The sequence below is a fragment of the Drosophila mauritiana genome, chromosome 2L, assembly GCF_004382145.1.
Source record: "Drosophila mauritiana strain mau12 chromosome 2L, ASM438214v1, whole genome shotgun sequence".
NCBI classification, from domain to species: Eukaryota; Metazoa; Arthropoda; class Insecta; order Diptera; family Drosophilidae; genus Drosophila; species Drosophila mauritiana.
Window position 1 is genome coordinate 3269551 of NC_046667.1, and position 21020 is coordinate 3290570.

General features: G+C 42.9%; 1 protein-coding gene across 3 annotated transcripts; it reads right to left on the reverse strand.

The window, feature by feature from the left end:
* Positions 1–60: 60 nt before the first annotated feature.
* On the reverse strand, positions 61–19928 carry LOC117138444 (ABC transporter G family member 21). Of its 3 annotated transcripts, none has more exons than XM_033300560.1 (9): positions 19587–19928; positions 17568–18785; positions 3366–3575; positions 2618–3029; positions 2298–2553; positions 1596–2234; positions 1377–1533; positions 1049–1315; positions 61–987 (listed from the first exon to the last, which is right to left on the reverse strand). In XM_033300560.1, exons 2-9 carry the CDS (start codon positions 18458–18460, stop codon positions 792–794), a joined length of 3030 nt encoding a protein of 1009 aa, XP_033156451.1. In that variant the 5' UTR covers positions 18461–18785; positions 19587–19928; the 3' UTR covers positions 61–791. The 3 variants fall into 3 exon arrangements, with proteins under 3 accessions (XP_033156451.1, XP_033156460.1, XP_033156468.1); XM_033300569.1 differs by lacking the exon at positions 19587–19928 and having other exon boundaries at positions 63–987; positions 17568–18445; positions 18529–18622; XM_033300577.1 differs by lacking the exons at positions 17568–18785; positions 19587–19928 and having other exon boundaries at positions 64–987; positions 3383–3475.
* Positions 19929–21020: the final 1092 nt, after the last annotated feature.

The window sequence follows — 21020 nt, forward strand, 5'->3', positions numbered from 1 at the left end:
GAAACAATTTCATTTAAATGAGCTTTCAGGTGTTCAGTTTACATTTTCATGTATATTTAAATAAGTTTAGTTACATATAATTAGATAATATAAACAAAATACGATTTATGCCGTAGGCTCAAACATTCTGATACTAATCTATTTTCATTTTTAATTACATAGTTGGCTATACAATTCATCGGACGAGCACAATCCACTAATGCTGCCCATTTAAAACTAATTAAAAAACTAGCATACTAAATCACAGTGTTTTTTCCCAAGCGAAAAAAAGTTTGCAATATTCTACAAAATTACTAGCATTTCATTATAAACATACAATATTGTATATATGTGTGCGCGGGTGGTGTGGAAATAGGGCAGCCTGCAGCAATATATCTTGGGGCTTTTAAAACGTACATTAAAACAATTAAAGTTGGGCACTCCACCTTCTCTCTCTCTCTTGTGTTTCAGCGGCAAAATAGCGATTAATAACATAAACGGCCAACAATTAAAATGCGTAAAACAAAACAAAGATAAACGTTTACGAAACAGTTCTTTCGCACTGCCCTACCGCAGACCACGTTTAAACTATAATAGTAGGTGTAAGGATAATGGTAGTTATACTCGCAGTAATAGCTAAACATACATGGTGTGGCTTGAAAGTAATTGAATCACAAAATTGGCGCAATTTAGCAAGTTTGTTCAGTTGTAGCGGCTTAGCAATGGTGGGCACTACTCTAATTACGTATCACTGGTTCGATGTCTGCTCAAATAGATATAGATATGGATATGGATATATACATATATAGATATCACGTCTTTTTGGGGCATCGCAGGAAGCGCAACACCGCGTATCCCAGGCACCGGAATACCAGGAAGAACATCATCAGGATCAGCGTGTTCAGCCAGAGCGGTGATGTCGAGTTTTGGGCTTTGAGTATTTCCTCGTATGGAATGAATTCGGTTGATTGCTGTTTGCAAATCTCGTAGCTGCTGGGCGAGCCACAACTGAAAGACATATCAAAATATTCATTAATTATAGTTAATTAGCCAATTAGGATTAGCTTACCCAATAGCCGCCCCCTCGCGGAACTCGAGAATCTGCATGTTCTGGTAGGCGTAGTGGATCATGGAGGTGTACCGGATCCAGCTGAGCCCCTCCGGAATGCGGGAAGACAGATATCCGCCGAACAGCTGGGTGGCCAGCGTGTACAGGGCACTCAGGGTGATGCTCACGTTCATGTCCATGCAGCAGGCTCCGATGAAGAAGCCCACGCTCTGGGCCACGATCGTGTTGATCAGCAGGAAGATGAGCATCAGGAAGAACAGCTTTAAGCTGGAAAATTGCATTAAGCATGAGCTATGTAGTTCATAGTTGCTCGAAAGACCATGCTCACCTGGTGCAGCCCAACATGGGGTAGCTGATCATGAGGTAGACCGTGGGCAAAGTGATCACCAAGGGCAGCTCGGCACACATTTTGGCCAAATAATAGGCGGATAGTCTGTAGGCCCCGGAGCGACGTTCCTTGCTCACCACCTCGCGCTCCGAGGGGACTGTAAAGTACAACGATCAATAAGGGACAATGATTTCCGTTCGAAATCCCATCCACACTCACATGAATTGAGGGCCCCAAAGAGGGCGAAGAGCATCCAGTAGGTCTGCGAGAAGAACATCCATCCCTGGAGGTCGTGCAGGAACTCCTCGGTTCTGGGCAGCTGGAACCAAATGGCACCGGCCATCAGAGCCAGTCCGATGGTCTGGAACCAATTCAGCTTGGACAGCATGCGCGGCTTAGCCTCCCGGAAATTGCGGCTCGAGAGGACGCGGAACTGGGTGTGGAAGCTGGTGGGATAGGACAGCCAGTCGTCATCCGCCGAATGTCCTGGCCCACTGCCAGCACTATAGGAATGACAATCGCTGGAGGCGCAGGAACTGAAGTTGGACTGCGAGTCCGCGGCACACCACACCAGGTGCTGGGCCGCCTCCTCGTCCTCCTCCACCCGGCAGCCGTTGCTCGTGTGATGCAGGTTCTCGTACTGGTGATGGTGCCGGTTGGAGCGGTGATTGTAATAGTTATTGATGATGTCGTCGATCAGGATGCTATCCGCTTGCTTCTTGCCCTTCGCACCCGAAACGCTGACCTGGTTATGGTGGCTACTCGTGATGCAGTTCCGGTTCAGATAGTTGCCGTGCGATTCCTTGGCAGCTATGAAGAGCTTCTCGCGGATATCCGGATGCGATTTCAGTTGCTCCACTGGAAAGTAAAGGAAAATATTAAATCAAGTTTTAAATAATTCAGTACTATCTCAGTACTTACACACAAAATCGGCGGGATTGTAGTGCGGCTTGATGGTCACCCCAATGTCCTCGAAGTGGCGGTAGATGTTTTGCACATCCCCGAAGTAAGCAGTGCGTCCTTGGTGCAGCAGGAGCAGCTTGTCGAACATGTGGAACATCTGGGACGAAGGCTGGTGCACGCTGATCACGATGGTCTTCTGCTCCAGCTGGGCGTACCGCTTCAGGACCTTCATCAGTGAAATGGCCGAGTGGCTGTCCAGCCCAGAAGTGGGTTCCTGCCGGGGGACACCAAAAACGAATCATCGAATGTGCACTTTAAAAGGTAAGCTAGCAACTTACATCCAGGAGCATGAGCAGCGGATTGGTCAGCAGTTCACAGGCTATGTTCGCCCGCTTCTTCTCGCCACCGGAGAGTCCACGGTTGAGGTAGTCCCCGAACTTGGTCTGCTGACAGCAACCCAATTCCAGGGCCTCCAGTATGTGGTCCACCTGGCGCATCTTCTCCGCCCGCGGCATTGATTCCGGCAGTCGCAGCAGCGCCGTATAGACCACCGTTTCGCGGAGCGTCAGTTGCGGGAAGAAGATCTCCTCCTGGAGGACATAGCCGATCCTTCGGCGCCACTTCTTAGTCAGGGGCTCACGGTTGAGGAACACACTGCCGCTGTCAATGTGCCGCTGGCCACTGAGGCAGTCCAGCAGAGTGGTCTTCCCGCTGCCCGAAGGACCCATGATGGCCAGGACCTCGCAGGGACTACATCAGAGAGGATGGAAAAGTACACACAGTTTGGATTATTCGTTACGGGCTTTTCGGTAATGCATATGCTGCCAACATTTTCACTTGCTTTAAAAATGCAATTGCAATTTTGCCTTCATATATTGCAGCTCACAGCTGAAATCCATTTGTAGATTATTCAATTTTCATTCGTACGTTGTTCAGTTCAATTCATTAAAATACTGCCATCTGTATCTGTGAGGGGGGGTTGTTATTCTTTTGTTAAAGCTTGAAAGCGCACAAGTGAAGTTGGCAGCACAGCATTCAATGAATTATTCGTGCTTTTGAGTGCTCTTGTTCCGTTGATCTTGTTACCTGACGAATCCACTCACATCGGAAAGTATTTGGCGTTCGTTGTGCAAAACGTTCAGGTTCTGGAAGGTCAGCTGCAAACTGTGCTGTGGCTGATTCTGGGGGTGGTGATGTGGGTGGTGGCTGTTGCAGATGTTTATGTTGTGATGCTGCTTCTGCTGGTTCGCCGCCGCAGACTTCTCAAAGTGGTAAGACAAGGAAGCTGGGGAGTTACTGCAAAAAGAAATAAATATTATAGTTGTTTCTGAGTTACAGCGCTTCAAATTGCTTGGGTATATTCCTCTACAGACTCCCTTCATCTCTGCTAGCCCTTATCATTCCACTTTTCATACTTATTATTTTGTGTGCATTATCATGCTGTGGAACAGAACGCCACAAACCTTTTGTTGATGCTCGTGCGAAACAAAACAAAACGCAAGTCAATGTCCCCGCGGGCAGGCAAAAGTAAAATCAGTGCGACAAAAGTCGGGGGATATGGCAGTACAATACAGTTACTCGGTACCGCTCTTGTTCCCACTGTCAACTGTTATCGCCGATATCACGTTCGCATGTGTGGCGGTCGCATTATCACTCACTCGAACGCACACACACGCAGCCGCACACCAACGCACACACATGGAGCTTAAGAGAGCGAGCTGATCGGCAGGGAAATGGAAAATGGAAAATGGAGCTGTGCGTGCTCGTAATTCTCTGCCGATACCCTGTGTTCGGAATGAGTTGGGCATATGGGGTTTCGGGATCTGATATATCTCATATATCTCATATATCTCATATATGTTATTTTCTTATATAGCTGCCTTGGTTGTCTAGTTTTTTTTTCAGTGTATCTCTCAGCTTGTTTTTTTAATGGCCCAAGCAAATATAATTTGAGTGCTTTTGAAGTGGAGTATCATGGAGTCGGAAAATCTTACTGGCTTTCTTCCGTCTCTCGACTCTCGGTCAATGTTTCGACTTTACTCCCACTACACAGATACATCCCACACACACAGATACATCGCACACACACAGGCAGATACCAAGACGGAGTCAATAGCCTCTTGTACGCTGGATTCTACCCTGTTCTTGTGTACCTATCAAATTTATTTAAATATTTCACTCGACTGGCTGATGGGCCCTCAGCCTTATGAATAGACCGTAGATAACGCCGTTATAGTTATAACATCTATTTCTGGATCTATATCATCGCGGCCCTCCATCAGCATCAAATTATTCGACCAAGAGCAGCAAATTTCATTTACAAATTATACAGAAATGTAAATTTCCGCCGATCGACTCCGGTAGGCGCCGAAAGTAAATAGAGAGTCCGGTCGAGTGCATTGAACCACACACGCAGCGTGAGTGCGAGCGAGACGGACGAGGCGGTACAGGGGGGCGAGGGCGGTGGCGGTGCCGGTGTCGGTGACGCGCAGAGGGAAAGGGACGGCTATAGGGGGGCCCGAGTGGGGGTCAATGCAGTCAGCAGACAACAACGACAAACAAAGCCAGCACTCACAGATACCCACGCACACCAACGCAGCCAGCGCACGCACTCGCACAGGCTGCATGCAAAGTATCTGATGAATACATTTTATTTTTATGTGCTTTTTCTGCCTGCCATCAGCATTACCCAAGTTCCCTCTTTATTACAATAGCCAATGTCCGGGTCGGATAGCCAGCAAACGACATAGAGGTCCTCAATCCAATTATCTATTGAATGAATGTTCCGAAGTCGAAAATAGAAAATCCTTCCGAAAAGCCTTACCAGGAATTGGAATTTTAAAACTTAAAAGTAATTTCGTTTACCATTTCTGTTCTTGTCAGATCTTACAAACTTACAGACTTGCACAGAATAAATTAATTTTGGCAAAGCATACAGAAAATATATATTTTAGCTTTATTTCGAAGTTAATTGGCTCTGCTGGTTGTTTGGATTCGCTTCTGGGAAACCGAATACTTTCGCCCCACGAAAGAAACCTCGGAAGCAACTTTCCAAAACTAAAACGCTGCCAGAAGAGGATGGTGCGTCGACTTCCCACTTAGCTGAGCTCAGTATCAGCTTCTTCAAACTACTGACCCCCTTCTTGTGCACTTTTCGCATGACACCATTTCCAGAAAAATGCGACCACAGAGCAACAATTTTGTGGCTCAGCCGGCATGACACGTGACCCTACACTCGGGGTCATTTCACACGAGCCAAATGCTCGCATTGCGGGGGAGAAACTGTCGATGTGTCTGGAAAAGTGTGCAAAAGTGTGCTGGCTTCTTCAACTAACAACCAAACTTTCTTTTAGTTTACAAGCTGTGGAGTTGGGTAATGTGCCGAAGATCACGTAGTCCATCAGACCCTCCTATTGGCTTGGGAGAACTCTACCTTTTGTAAAAGATACTTTTAACTGGAACAAGTTGAATGCAGCGTATTTAAGTTTTCACAAGGCCGCAGGCATAATATTCCTTTGAGCTCAAATACGACGAGGCGAGTGGCAGACACGAATTCTATCTCGACGTGGGACGAGAAGTTTAAGAAGTTAAGAAAACTTAAACTTAATAGGTATAAGGAACTTGCTGTGAGAGCATTATCCTTTCAGATAGTTAGCATAGTTTGGACACCAATAAGTGCCAGCAACTTCGATGGCAGCTAGTTAGCCCATTGATGCACACCCAAGTACTTAGCTAATCAAATATAATCTAATGGCGAACTACTAGTTTCCGGAGCACTCTTCCCAAAAGTCTGGCAAAGACATTAGCCCCACAGCGACTTCCTCAAAGTTTCCCCAGACTCGATTATTTACGTAATTAGCCGCCGTGACCTCCTCTGCGGGCCAAGCGAGCTAGCTTACTGACCAAGTAACCGGCTAACAATTTACCTAACCCGCGGCTATGATGCCATTTCTTATTTCCTTACTTATTTGCTTTTTTTGGCTCTTGATTAAGGCCAGCAAGACAAGAGAAAAAACTAAATCTTGGTCTTTTGGCGTCGCTTTCTTGGGGGAACTCTCCTCGAGGAACTGGAACTGGCTTCTTGAATACGCGAAAAGGTTATTGACTTTTACAACAAGCAAAACAGACGCCAAAATAAAGCAGCAACAGCAACAAAACAAAATAATATAATTCACACACATGCACAGAAAGAGGGAGAAAGGTGGAGAAAGAGCAGGATGGAGGCACCGCAAAAATTACGTGAAAGTTTGGCATTGCATACAGATCTCACTACGTGCACGTGTGTGTGTGCGTGCGTGTTAGTGTGTGTAGCACGCAATCAAAAGAAAAATTTTTGAAATTCTTATCTCGTTTTTTGCTGTTTTTAATATGGGTTTTGTTGCCCATTGTATTTGTGAATACATTGACCGATATTAAACAAGTTGCCAAATAAAACAGATGATCGCTGTTATCGTTTGTATAAAAAATCGCACTTTGTACAGCTCAATTAAAATTATAAAAAATGTAATAACATTATGTACTAGCTGATAAATTTCAAAAATAATATAACTTCTTAAAAAGTAGTGCAAGTTTTTAAACAGTTTTTCAATCTTGCCACCAAAAGCTCCTATTCTTGTGAACCCAACTGTGCAAGGGCTTGAAGAGTTCATTGACTTTGCCTGTGCCTTTGTTATGCTTTTTATTTTGTTTGATTTTTGTGTTTTGGTGAATTCATAATTTCAATATAATTAGATGAATAGAAAACAAAGTGATTTAAAAAAATTGGGTCACCGAATTTGTGCAATTTATTTGATGTTCTGCTTTTAATTAAATTTCTGTCGTGCTTTTTGCGTCGCTCTGCTTTCATTGAACTTCCTAAAACATTTGGCTGAAATTCCTGATTGTCGCGTCACTGTCATTGTTTTATTTTAATTTTTATTTTGCCCAATTTATATGAGTTTTGTTTCGTAGCTATGACCATGCTCAATTGAATTTTTATTTGCTTCGTTCTTTGTGTGCCTGCTCCTTCCTCTTCACTGACTGGTTTTGTTTTCTTCGGCTTTTTTGCGTGTTACTGACCCAATTCTTTTGCCTGTATTTTTTTATTTTATTTTTTGTTGCGTGCTTGATGCGGGTCGTCTTCGACTGAATTTTTTTAGATCTTCTCCTTGATCATTTCTTTTTGATTTGTTATTTATTGCCGGCTTAATTTGTGGCCTTCCACTGCGACCGGGGAAACTATTCAAATGTGCTGGGCATTTGTGTGCGATTTTTGTTTTGCACATTTGACAAATGTGCCAAGGCTTTTCGGTTCGGGTTTCTTTGAGTCGGGACTGGAATCGGCAATCGGGGAAATGCAGGTCAACCGAAAGAGAGTGGCAAGATCGGCGACTGCCGGCAGAACAACATGTCGTATACGTAATTTATGCATGCATATCATGCATATTGATATCAAGTATCCGCGCGAATACCAGTTTCCCAAAGTTCTCTCTCTCTTTCTCCGCCATGCCATGTGGGTGTTTCAGCTTCTCAGTTATTTATTTATTTTTCGACTCGTTTAATTGAATTGGAAAGGTGGTCGTGAAGCAGGGAGGGGGGAAATGATGATCGCGATAGAAAGCAGAACCCCAACTAAACCAAACTACTTTCAGAGTTGACCAACTTTTCTGGCGTCAGCTTAAAGCAATTGCACTTATCGCACATCCTAGAATACTAAAGGATCACGACTCCCAGAGGTATGCTACAGTTTCTTATTCAGCATTTTTTATTGTACTTTCAATGCATCTGACACAGACTAAACTGGTGTCAATAAAATCCCCCTCCCGGTGAAATGCCCCAGAATACACTGCATTGCAGTTAAATGGGGCTTCTCTAAGGACTGGTAGCTGATGTACACACATGCCCAGCTAACCTTTAAGCCCACCCAACGATCTGGGTGCATAGTTACGTAACTTTCCGGGCGCCGTCAGTGAAATGTGGGGTCAAAGCTATTGCAAAAGAGGTGGTGGGGGCCAGGGTGGCTTATGCCAAAGAGGGGCAGACGATGTCGAGTCGAGTCGAGTCAAGTGGCACTTGTTGCACGCCACTTGACTTCGAGAGGGGGATGGTTGGGTGATGGCTGGGTGATGGCCGGGCGATGGGTGGGTGCTATTTATCTGATGCCACTTGGGGGCAGGAAGCGAATATCGCGCATACGACATGTGTTCGCTTTTTGTTTGCCAGCTAGCGAATGAGTGCTTTCGAGCGTCGCAGCCAGCCGCTGGTTCAAGTTGCAATAAAGATTCAAAACGCAGATGAAATGGCGGCTGTGTCGTGACTTTTCAAGCGAGATATATGGCAAACGAAACAAGAAAGCGCTTTCTTCTTTCGGCTTGGGCTTGGGCTGCCTCCGCAGCCTCATCCACTGCGGTTTCACGAACTTTCACGTCATTGTGTGGTAATTAGCTGAGCTGGGAATTATGCTTCCTAGTTGGCAATTGATTGGCATCCATCTGGGGCGTCACCTCCTCACCATTCCACCAGCTCAGCAGCTCACTAGCTCACCAGCTCACCACCTCGCCCGTTCGGTCACCCGATCAGGCTGGCAGAGATCTGGGTATGTGTATAATTTAGCATATTAATTGACATAGTTTCTAGTGTTTCTTTCTTTGCCGTTTTTTCTGCAGCTCTGGCTCACGCACTTTCTCTCGATGCTTCAAGAAACTTTATGAACTATGTAAAAATTATAAAAATGCTGTTGAAATTGCATGCCGAGAAAAAGACAACCAAAAAAATGTCACAAGAAAGCAGCCGCAAAGTGAAAGAAAATACTAAATGCAATTTATTAGCTGAAAGTGTCACTGCAATTGGGTCAACGCAATCACCTGAGAATTCCTATCCGATCCACACCTGTCCGCCCGCCCGACAAACCGACCGATTTGTACCGGCAGTTGCATCACCTCATTTAACAGTTAAGACGCCAATATATATAGACGTAGTTAAAACCAGGCACAAAAACTAATGGTGTGAATTAGTTGCTCAAATATTGAACATGCAGTTGAGTGCGATTTTGGTTGGCATTGCTGTTGCCGAAAGGGAAATAAAAAGCGGAAAAGCCAACAGCGGCTTGCCTCAACCAATTAAAGCCAATAGGCTCGTTAAAAGAATATTGTGTCGCATTAAAAAATCAGGTAAATCGCCGTTTCTGTGAATTTACCAATCAGTTAAGAGCAGAGTCAAGATTAACTGATGATTAAAGGATTAATATTGGAAAAGCGCAACTAATGAGGCAAGTTTTAATTAACCACTCACTGCATCACTTCCTCTTCCATCGAAAGCACTTAAAATATGATTTTTCAACTGCATATTTTTCTCTGAGCTATTTGCCAGCAATTTACCTATGGAAAGTCGAAAAAAATGGTAATTGTATGCAGCAGAACAGACAAATGTGGAAGGCGATAATCAACTGACGACACAACCCACACCAAACGCAATTTGAGAAAAAGAAAACCGAGTGAAACTGGGGAAAATGCCGACACAAAAATCTCTTTGAGTGCGGAAAATGAGGCAGCGAAATGTCGTAAACAATGCACCCGGCGAAAGGCGGAGAAAAGTCTAAAGTATCTGCAACTTTGTACACTTTGTGCAAATCCAGCTGCTTCCACCATAAATATTGTATACTTTTCGTGGCCTTGCAGCTGTCAGAAGTGTATCTCAAAGACAAATCTGTACTATATAGTATCTGCAGTTGACAGCCGAGCATCGCAATCCAATTTGGGCCAATTTTCGACTGCGAGCCAGACAATTAAGTGAGCATTGAACTTTGCTGGCCCCAAATTGTCTTGTCAAACTTTCCTTCACTAATTATAATCAGCTTGCTTAGCGTGCTAAGGCCAAAATGGATTTTCAATTAGTAAATATTGGCTTGGATTACAATACTTCGAGCTGCAGGCAGTAGAAAATCCCTCTACATTTTAAGTAATCCCAGTTTAAATTTTTAAACATTGCGGGTTTTTTTCCGTTCCAAATATGATATTAATGCCAGTTATTAAAGTCGTTGAGCTCGTTTCGCTCGCCCATTTGCGGTAAATAGCCAAATTACAGTGCGATTCGGCACGCCCCCCATCCGCCCTTTTCATTCCTTAATTTTTGGGCGTGGTTGTTAAAATTATATGCTACAAGCCGACTTAATGACTTCACCCAGTTGTCGGAAATTTCAGCTTACTAAGTTACCATATGCAATGTGTGTATATGAGGAGGGAAGTTCGGCTTGTAATCTAAATAATTTGCGAATTTACAATGGCGGTTGTAACGAATGCAGTTGCAAATTAAGGTTGCATTTAAGAGTTAACAACATTTGAGAAATTTAATGGAACAAACATTTTTAGTTTTTGATATTTCTTGAAATAAGCGATGACTAACAGGGGAAAAAGTGCAGTATCATCAGAAGCAGAAATCCTGGTTGCAGTATATACAAATTCCTCGATCGTTGTTGTCTGGTGTCAATAAAGACGCCTGAATAATGGCAAATAGCCTGGCCAAGAAGAGGATTAAGAGCGCAATGGAAAATGCGATGAATAAGCGAAAAGAAGAGTGAGGAAGTTAGACGGGGGTGGGGGGTGTGCTTGGAAAGGAGAATAAGCGAAATAGAATGAAACGATGCGAAATGAAATGCAACAACGTAAACACAAACAAACCACAAGTTGCAGGGCACAGCGAAGGCGAAAAACAAACAAACAAACAAACAAGCAAACAAACAAGTGATGGGTCACTGAGGGGCATTGGGGGGCAGAGCATAGAGAAGAGGCGAGAAGCGCTAAACAACAACCATATCGCCAAAGAAGAAGCAGCACAAATGAAACGTGCGAATGGCGCCCAACGTCGACGCAGGCAGTGGCAGCGGCCATTGAACCTGCAAGTGGAGCTCAGAATTGGCGAAAGTGAAGACCCACTGCCGCAGGCGGAAGCGAGACGGATGCCGAGGCTCGAGCGAGACGCACAACACACGATCTCCACTCGCTCGTTGTTGTTGCTGCTGCGATGACGCAGTCTTCAGATGGCCACAAAAAATAACAATAAAGCAAACGCGAGGTCTAAACCACAACGAAATACCCTATGAATCTGAGAAAGGAGTTAGCAGTAGTAACTAAAATCAATCTTTTAAGCTGAATGATCTAATAGTGTAGATTCTTCTTAAAGAAGAATCTTAAAAGAGACCTAAGCTTGGATACCCTCAGTGAGGGTACTCAAGCAATGTGATGATGCTGCAGAAACGAGAAGACACGATTAGAAGAAGTGGCCTGCAGATGCTGCAAGAAGCGGCTTCGGAAGAATTCGAGAGGGAAGAGACACACTGACTGACTAACTGACTGACTGACTGACTCTGGGATCTGGGCATCTTCTGCTTCATCATCATTAAGTTGATTATCATTGGGCCGGGCTTAATGCAGGCGCTTCTTGGAAGTCAACACGACCACCGAAAATAAAAGAAAGAGCCCAAACGGCTTAAAAGCGAAAGAACCCGAGAAATTCTGAAATTCTCAAATCTTGATCGCATCGCGCACACGCAGCTTGCGAGTGAAAGAGACGGCACGCTGGGGGGGCAATTTGTTTAAAATGTAGGTCTATGGGTTTCACGAAATCCTCTATGGGGCACCCGGGCCCCATGGCAACGGATCTCACAGATGGCAGCTCGCAACTCGGAGGGGGGAAGGAACGAAAAGAGAAGGTTTAAGTGGTTTTTGGCTTTTCCCCCATTATTTGGCCAAGAGTTCTTTTCTGGCCAGGCACGCAATGCCACTAAGCAAAACTGGGAGGAACTTTTACGTTTTGGTAATAGTTCTTGCCAACTTTTAGAGCTTTTCACTCTTAACTGCAATAAAAAGATATGTAAACAGTAAGCTTAAATTGAAATGTTTTATATTATTATTTTTTGAATTTTGTACAAGCGTTGTGCAAGCAACGATAGTCAAACGAATGAAACATCAAATAAATTGTTTGTTTTTTTGCGACTTTATGCTGGGCAGCCTTAAATGCACTTCTCTTGCCTCAGTTTCATTTTCTGTTTTTGTTAGTTATTTATTCTGGCCTAATGTCATTACACAAAACGAATTCAGAGTGAGCCGGTGAAAAAAGTGAGACATAGCAATTTGTTTTATGACTCCGGCGTCTGGCAAAATGCATTTGGCATTTTATTGCTATGTCTGATTTTTATTTGAGATTTTTTATGATTTAATGCTGTTGGCCGGGCCAAAAGGATAGTTAGACAAAATGTTTTATGTGCGTGTTATGCAACAGTTTGCAGTTTCCAAACGCTTCGCTTTGGCGCGGCAATTATCAAATGTCCGAAACGCCAATTTTTATGGGCAGGAAAAACTTGGAAACTGTTTATACGATTTGAATTACAAAGTTAGTCAACGCGACGTGCATTTTTATTTCGCGACTTAAATAAGTTAATGTACGATTTTACTCGTTTATTCACAACATAAAAAATAGCATAAAACTCTTACACACTAACAAATTTTATTTCCCCAAAATAACAAAACAAATAAAAATCCTGGTACTTCAATGAAATCGCTTTTTGTCGACACTTTATACTTCAATGAACTTCACACAACTGCAATTTAAAGCAACATGTGTCTAAAAATAAAGCCAATGATTTTTCACCCGCTGTGAAAATTGGAAAAAAAGCACTCATACGCCAGGTGGGCCGGTGCAAAAACTGGCAGCCAAATAAATCAGCTAACGGCGGTGGGTTCAAGAACGTTCATTCGGCATGAACTTGGAAAGGTCATCAAATCTCTGGCATAGAAGTGAATGCACTCGACAACTATAACAACTATAATTTGAGCTCTTGAAAGCCGGCAATAATAATATAACGCCAGATAAAAAGAGCGCTGCAACCGCAATTTAAACTAATTTACAACAACAACACCAATCGGCCACAATGGCAATGACAATAATTTATTTTTGAATACATTTTTATTCGTTTGCCGAGGAACAGCAGTGGCGTTGACAACAACAATAAAAAGGCCACAACATATGCAACTTCCAACCGCAGGCATCGTAAAGGGAACAGTGACTCGCAGTCGCTTAAAAAGTTTAAAAACTCTAATGACTTCGAAAAATTGCATGCATTTATACCTTTCAACAGCTGCAAACCAAACGTTTAAATAAATTTAAAAGTGTGTTTCTGAATACACGCACATATTTGAAAGCACTTTTCAATTGATCTGGAACCAGTGTGCAGGGCATCGCCTCAGTTGGTCTTCGGTTTCAGTGACTGTGACTGTGACAGTGACAGTTGTCAAAGAGCGACGTTGGCCTCCATTGCAGCGACTGCACCCCTCTCTTTCTGCCCATCGCACTCCGCTCTCTTTCTGGCCACCCCCAGGGCTGCTCCTCTTTCTCCTTCTTCTTCTCCTCCTCCCCTGCTCCCACCCACTTATACTCCCACTGCGATTCCCATTGCCATTCTCGATCCCATAGACCTCCCCTATCCCCCACAGATCCGTCAGTCATCATCGCCCCCGCTTCGCGCCGTCTCTCTCTTGCGGTGTACCTCCGTCTCTTTCACGCAGCGTTTTATTGACACTGCTCGCCTAACGGTAGATAAAACCCAAACAGGGCAAACAGCCCACAATGTATGCAGCCGTACCGAACAGAACTGAGAACTGCGCCTGGACACGGGGGGAAAACGGAGGCACCCAGCTGCGACTCTATTTAATTTTCTATTCTAGATTAAATTATAATAAATTGCAATTTTTCTGCCTTATTTGCTCAGCTCTGTTTTTCATTTTTTTTGCCTGATTCTTTTGCCCTGCATTGCGCCATGCGTTTTCCTGTTTTCGGTCGTCTGGCAATTTGTTTTGTCACGCCTAGTTGGCAGATTTTCTAGATCACAACTCGGAAACAAATGCATCTGGACGCCCACGTTTTGAAAGTACTTAATGGTAACACTATGGAAATTCGCTGGACTTGGAACAACATATAGCTTTCTTAGTACTCTATAATTTATTGTCTTTTGAATTAAAAAAAAAACAATATGAATACAACCCTGAAAAAGTTGCGCATTTTCCAACTCCCCTTTTAAGCAAACTCCGCCAATTTCAAGTTGCACAACATTGGTGTATCATAGAACAAAGCCTTTCACATGCAAATACCTGGAATAGGCAAAGTTCAAACAATAGCTATCAGATATCTAGCTTGGGCAGGATGCTCATGGGAGGCGCCCCCCAAAAATTCGGGGAAGATCTTTTGTGATGGGTTGTGCCCATTTCGACAGGCAGCTGCACACCATCTACCTACCTGGCCCATTACGACTATTCTGATCTAGCCCTCAATCCTTTCGAGCTACCCAAAACAACAAGGCATGGGATTCGGACTTGGATTCGCATCTAGCGTTCCTCCGAAGAAATCAAACCCAACCCAAATTTAGCAACTGCGCCATTTGGAGTTTGCCTGCATTTGACGCGCCTTTAGATTTCTCCCCGTATTTATGTGTGTGTTATCATATTAAAACTTGACCTACATACGAGTTCCAATAACCGGTTTCGCCAACCATTAAAATGCGGCTTGGATTGCCAAAAGTTTGCCAGCTCTGATCCTGAGAGGTTCTAATTCGCCAAGAGAAAGATTTCGTAGAAATGGAATAGAAAACAGACGCATATCATTTTTCATATTTTTCAAATACCATATATTCTTTAAGTGGAAAAGAATCTTTGTCATCTGGAGTAAAAGTTTCGTATTACAGCATGAAACTTGATTTTACGACTAAAATCGAAACGCATGACCCTTTAAATCCCCGCAATCGAGTGTCCGAAAACTTCAAGAGCCCATTTGTTTGTGTTAGGTTATTTGCTCCACTCCACTTCGAGAATAATTTTCAATAAAACTTGCGAGAAGCATAAGCAAAATAAAAACAAAGTTGGAAAACAGATTTGGGAATGGGAATTCAATTGTTTGTGTTCGACAAAGTTCAACAAACCGTAATGGAACTTAGAGCGCTTCAAATGCGAACCACATCAATTGGTTCGGATTTTGGGAAAACTTGGTTCCTCCTGTGTTTATCGTCTGAAAATTTCCTAAAATATTCTAAACAAATCTGTGCTCCGATTTCTCATGCAACACCCATATGGCTGAAAAGAACTTTTAGAAACCAAAGACACTTTTGAGAATGTATGAATTTATGAGGGAAATTTTACAGACAAAGTACAGAATGCAGGCCAGTAATTGAAGAGAAATCATTTGAAATAGTTTTATTTACTATTGTTAACCCAATTAGACTTCAAGTGTATTATTTTCAATGATCCTTTGGTTGCCTTGTTGCCATCTCAATGTGCAACATGTTGTTATTTGGCTCGTACGTTTGCTGCCACCAAATCGAGCAGCCATCCTCTACCTTTTTTTTATTTATTTTCCTTTTTGTGGCTGCTCTGAAGCTGTTGTGGCAACAAAAACTGGGTCAACTGTGAACCAATTTCAGGCCAAATTGCGACAAGAGCAAAAGCAACACTCTGTAATAATCGCAAGAGTCTCGGCGAAAATAAAACGTGCCACCAGAAAAAAAAGATGCAGAAAATAAAATGCATTTAAATTGGTCTTCGGCTAAAGAAGCAAAGCAGGGACAGATCTCGGATCTGCATTCTCGAAGTGGGGGGCACAAACCGAGAAACTGAGAAATCGAGAAACCGAGAAACTGAGACACAGAATAATCGCACCTCCACTTCGAGTGCACTCTGAATCGCATAATAATTGAAAATTTATGTTAAATGCACATAATGAAGCCAGCACTCGACAGCCATCGAGCGACCCAACAATGTTCTCATTGTAATTTAATTTACTTAATTTGCCAACACATAATCGAGACTTGTGCGAATCTCGATCTCGGCATTAACCCAAAGTCTGTCAGGCAGTCGGCCGGAGTGACAAACGAATTAAGCTGGAAACGTAAACTTAACTTAACTTCGGTTTAAACACCACCCTCGTGGATTTTCGCAAGCTCTGGCCAAATGGCAATTATTATGTTGATTTTCGCAGCGTATTTGCATTGCAGACAAACTTCAATTTGGCCACCAGCAAAGGGCAGAAAACAAACAATTGGGCAACGGATTTTGGGTTAATTGCATTTATTTCCGCGAAATTTAAAAGGGAAACGAATTATTTTCGTTATTTAGATTGCACATTTTTAATTCATACCGAGCAGGAATGCTTGATGAGTTTTTAAGCGGAAGCATTTCGCACTAATCGAATGGTTTTACTATGTTGGCTTACTAAGTTTAGCCTGGCTTTTCCACCGAACAAAGGAGACCTGCACAAAATGCCCAATGTGCAAATATTCAGTGAAATAAACGCAACAGCTGCTGGCGCTGATGAAAAACTTGTGGGTCACCATAAAAAATGCAGGATGCACTGTAACCGTGTGTGTGTGTGTGCGTGTGCAGGTCCCCCCTTAAATGCAACAAAGATGGGAAGTGGCCACAAAGGCTGCTCCAAGCCAAAAACCTGATCCTTGCAGAGAACTCAGCTCGCTTTGTAGTTACTTTTCAATGCGAAAGTCAATGAATTTTTCTGTTTTTCGAACCTTTTCGGTCAGTTTTCCCTGTGAGTGCGTGTAGCCCCACTTTGACCCCCTTTTGTACATCAAAAAATTTTGCAAGATGTAATTAAGCAGATATGTCGTGTCTTTCGGATTCACCGAAGGGGATATACCCAAGGAGCTGAGTGATACCCTAGTTAGTGGCAGGAAGCTTCAGTTCTAGAACGAGTTTTCAAGCCGATGGGCAATCAATTAATACCGCAAAAGTGTGCGGGTCTACACTGCCTGCTAAAAATCTGATAACGAAAGACACACTGTTTCATGTAATGGAAATTCTAAGGCAGGCTTAGGCTGCAAGTATATTGCAATTGATGACTGACTTTGAAAGCAAACTTGACAGCTGCACTTCTCAGCATGGATTCAGTTTAAGCCGATCCAATCCAATGGAACATAGATTCGCTATCAAGCTCCAAGAGTAGAAGAACATATTTTCCAAGAGTAGGAGTAATTTGCTCCCGCTCGAACTGTACAAAACGAGCTGCAACTCACTATCAACCGAATGCAACCGGTTGGAAACGCCACAAATTCACCCGGAGAACTGTTTTTTTTTTTTTTGGAAAAATCCTGATTTACCCTTGGATTGCCTCCACTTTCCCCTCCTTATTAAGAGGAACTCTGCATGCAATCAGTGCGGATACAAAAAAAAAACAAAACATAACACACACACATACACCTCAATTTATGTAGTTACGAGCTTGGCTCGGAAATTGGGTCAACGCTGATTGAACACTCACCTTTTGGCATCAACTAAAATGCTTTTGCCCATATTGGCCAGGCCATTGGATGACGTTAGATTATCCGTACTTGGTATCGTTGTCTGTGATGTGTGCGTAAATTCTGAGGACGTTGAGCTGGAAGATGACGACGACGACGTCGAAGATGCTGATGATGAGGCAGAGGAGTCGCTGCTGGCCACCGATGTCGCTGCTGCCGCATCCGATGTTGCAGGCGGGGATGCAACGCTTGGCGCTGCTGCTGCTGCTGCCACTGCCGATGTTGCCGGCTCCACTTCGATCTGGAGGCGGCAGTCGGCCACTATTTTGGCCAGATTGCGACGGCTGGCACTCACCAACGGTACCTGCTCCGTTGCCTCGTTGTCATTGTCCGATGATCCCATATCGACTGCCTCAACACTTTCCACGATCATCAAATTCATTGGCATTTTTTCGTAATGAGTCGCCGCCGCTGCTGCTGCTGCTGCTGCTGCTGCTGCCTCACACTTTGCCTTTTTCTTGGCTTTGAGCTCCTCGGGTTCCTTTGGAATTTTCTGAATTTTTGCCAATTTGCGAGGAGCAACACAGGCGGCAGCAACTGCAACTGTTTCCTGTTTAGCTGGTAGTGTTGTTGCTGCTGCTGCTGCTGCTGCTACTTTTAATGACTCCTCTACAACTTGTTCAGCTGCTCCTGCTGTCGAGTTTATTACCAACGAAGTGGCCGCCGTCGTTGTTGAATTTATAATTGCCGGCTGTTGTTGCTGCTGCTGCGGCTGCTGATGCGGCTGCTGATGCGACTGCTGATGCTGCTGCTGATGTTGCTGCTGGGTTGCCAGCGTCGCGGCTCCACCTTCTGGTATGATTGTTGCAAAAATTTGTTCGCCAAATATGAAAAGATCCTTGGAAATAATCATTATCACCTTTTTGTGAACGCTTTAGCTGGATGTTGTTGGTGTTGCCGCCACAGTTTAAATATACGTACGTGTGTATTGGGGGATTTTAAATGTAAATCTTGTTTAAATATATCTATGTGTATATGCGTATACAACTTTTTGCTCGTCTTCTGCCTGCACTCGCCTTAAACACGTTTCGTTTCGTTTCGTTTCGTTTATTTTAATGCATTAAACATATTTTGCGGCTCTGGGAACTTGGGTTTTTTGGGATTTCTTTAAAATTTCATAATTCCCTGGCTTGTCTGGCTTGCCTCCTTTTTCTTTTCTTTTCCCGAGTTGTGGCCGACTGTAATATAGTAAGAGCAGAGAAGAGTACAGGTATAATTAATATGTAAGCCAAGTGAAACAAGTTGTGATATAATTTTAAGATTTAAGAGATTATATGATTACTCCGGCTTGTTATTGAATACACAAACTTATTTACATTTTCGACAGTGTTGTCGGAAAGTAGTTAAAAAGTCAGGCAAGCACGGGGAAACAAAGTAATGATTTTATTGTTATGAGCACAATTTGTTGGTTTGCAAAAGTTTGCTGCACATCCCAGTGAATTGCATTCAATTTATAATTCATTGTTACTAGGAATTTGTTGCTTATTCAAGTTGCAGGGCTGATTATTCACGCGTTATTCATGTAATATATTCGTTATTCACTGGAATCAGATGCTCGACAGCTCTCACCGAAACTATTCACTTCATTTCAGGCTTCACTAAATGCGAAAAAACGTTCTGCAATTTTAATAATTTATTTAAACTTCAAAATGTTTGCCTCGACTTCGAGGAATCTCCTCAAAAACTCAGATTCTACGCAACTTTTTGGCTTGAGAACTTTTCCGATAATTTCCTATATGCACTGCCACCGGCACAGAAAAAGATAATGAAAAGGAATCGCTGAATATCGGTGAGAATTGGGCAGAATCGGGGAGAATCAGAGAGAAGTGGAGACGCCTGGCGGTTTTTGTTATATTTGTCAATTAGCCCGCGCGAAACAAAGCGCCAGAGCAAAACGTCAGTTTTCGTTTTTAGCGATTTCAGTGTGTTTGAATAACATATAATATAAGGTAAATGCAGTAATTGCAATAACAACGCACCCAAAAAGCGAAGGAAGGTAATAAAATTCTTTGTTGCTTTTTCGAATTTGATATTAAAAATCGTCAGCACTTTTTTCAATTTAAATGATTTCTTTGCCTTTTTTTTCGGTTTACTTATTGAACATATGTAGGTTTCTTGTAAACATTTTTGATAACACGCGTGTTCATTTTTGGATGGGGAATTACTCGATTTATAAAGCCGAAACGAAACACGGACAGATCGAACGAAAAGTAAAGTAACGTAGAAACACGACGAAAGACAGAGAGCTATTCCGCTTTTCCACACAACGCGAGTTCGGCGCGCTTCAGCATTGAAGAAAACATCCAACGGCGCCCGTTGATCTGAACGTACTGAACTGATCGCAGACCGTTAAAGCTAAACGCTTGCGCCAGCGCTCCAAAAGTCGCCGCTCATTCATTCCCGTTCTCTCGCGCTCTTGCTCTCGCGCACTCTCCCCCCACCCTCACTCTCGCCGCCTACGATCCCCACACGTGCGTATGGAGCTTGCACCGAGAAAAATCGCTCTAAGTTGTAAGTTTTAAGTCGAGGAATGAGAAACCATACAAATTATGGCTTGCATTCAGAAGGTATGTAACAGATATCTCTGCAGTATTAAAAAATGATAAAAGCTTAACAAAAGTGTTTAAATTTAAGAAAGTAAGTTAATAACTAATTGATTACATTAAAATTAAGAATGGCTGGCCTTCTTTTGTGAAAACACTATTTAATACGAATTATAGTAATAAGTAGTTCCTTTTTTTTAAGTGCAGCCTCTCTCCCTTGCTCTCTTTCTATTACATGAATGTTAAGTTATCTCTGCGTACATTGCATTACAAATGTTATGGGCTTACAGCAAGATCACTTCCCTTACTGTTCCCTAACAGTAACAGGGCTCAACATTATGATATCCATATTCAGTTCCCAACGAATTTTGGTAATATTCGTTGATAAACAAAGCGAACCAATAAAAGTTGGTTATTTAGTTTGACTAATCTCGAATTTCAACTTGGTGATAGAAATTTAAGGTCTTGACTGGCAACCCAGAAGTCATTCAACAAGTTTCGAGACGTTTTTGGAGTAGCAAGCTGTTTTCGGGCGATTTAATGTGTCTCGCAATCCAAAAAGTTTTACCCACTTTTGAGTCTGTCTTACGTTTCGATATCTTTTAAAGACAATTTCAGCATTTCCTTCTTTAAAAATTATTCTGAACTTATCAAGGAGTTGGATAAAGAACTAAATTTTGTATACCTTTTTTAAGTACTTGAAATTAAAGTTGATAATAAAACATTCGTTGGTCTGCGAGCCTTTAATAGGGTACAATTAAAACAAATAAAGTCTCTAGAAGATTCGCTTAGCACACTCACTTCATAATTTCTTCTTAATGCTGTTAGGCAAATGCCCGCTTTCCAATCTTATCAGTCATTAAACTCGAG

Excerpts from the sequence above, each read along its gene's own strand:
- LOC117138444 (XM_033300560.1), bottom strand. The coding sequence starts at position 18,460 with ATGATTATTTCCAAGGATCTTTTCATATTTGGCGAACAAATTTTTGCA. Across the intron at positions 1,534-1,595 it reads CTTTGGGGCCCTCAATTCAT|TCCCCTCGGAGCGCGAGGTG; the intron begins GTGAGTGTGGAT and ends TGTACTTTACAG. Across the intron at positions 1,316-1,376 it reads CCCATGTTGGGCTGCACCAG|CTTAAAGCTGTTCTTCCTGA; the intron begins GTGAGCATGGTC and ends GCAATTTTCCAG.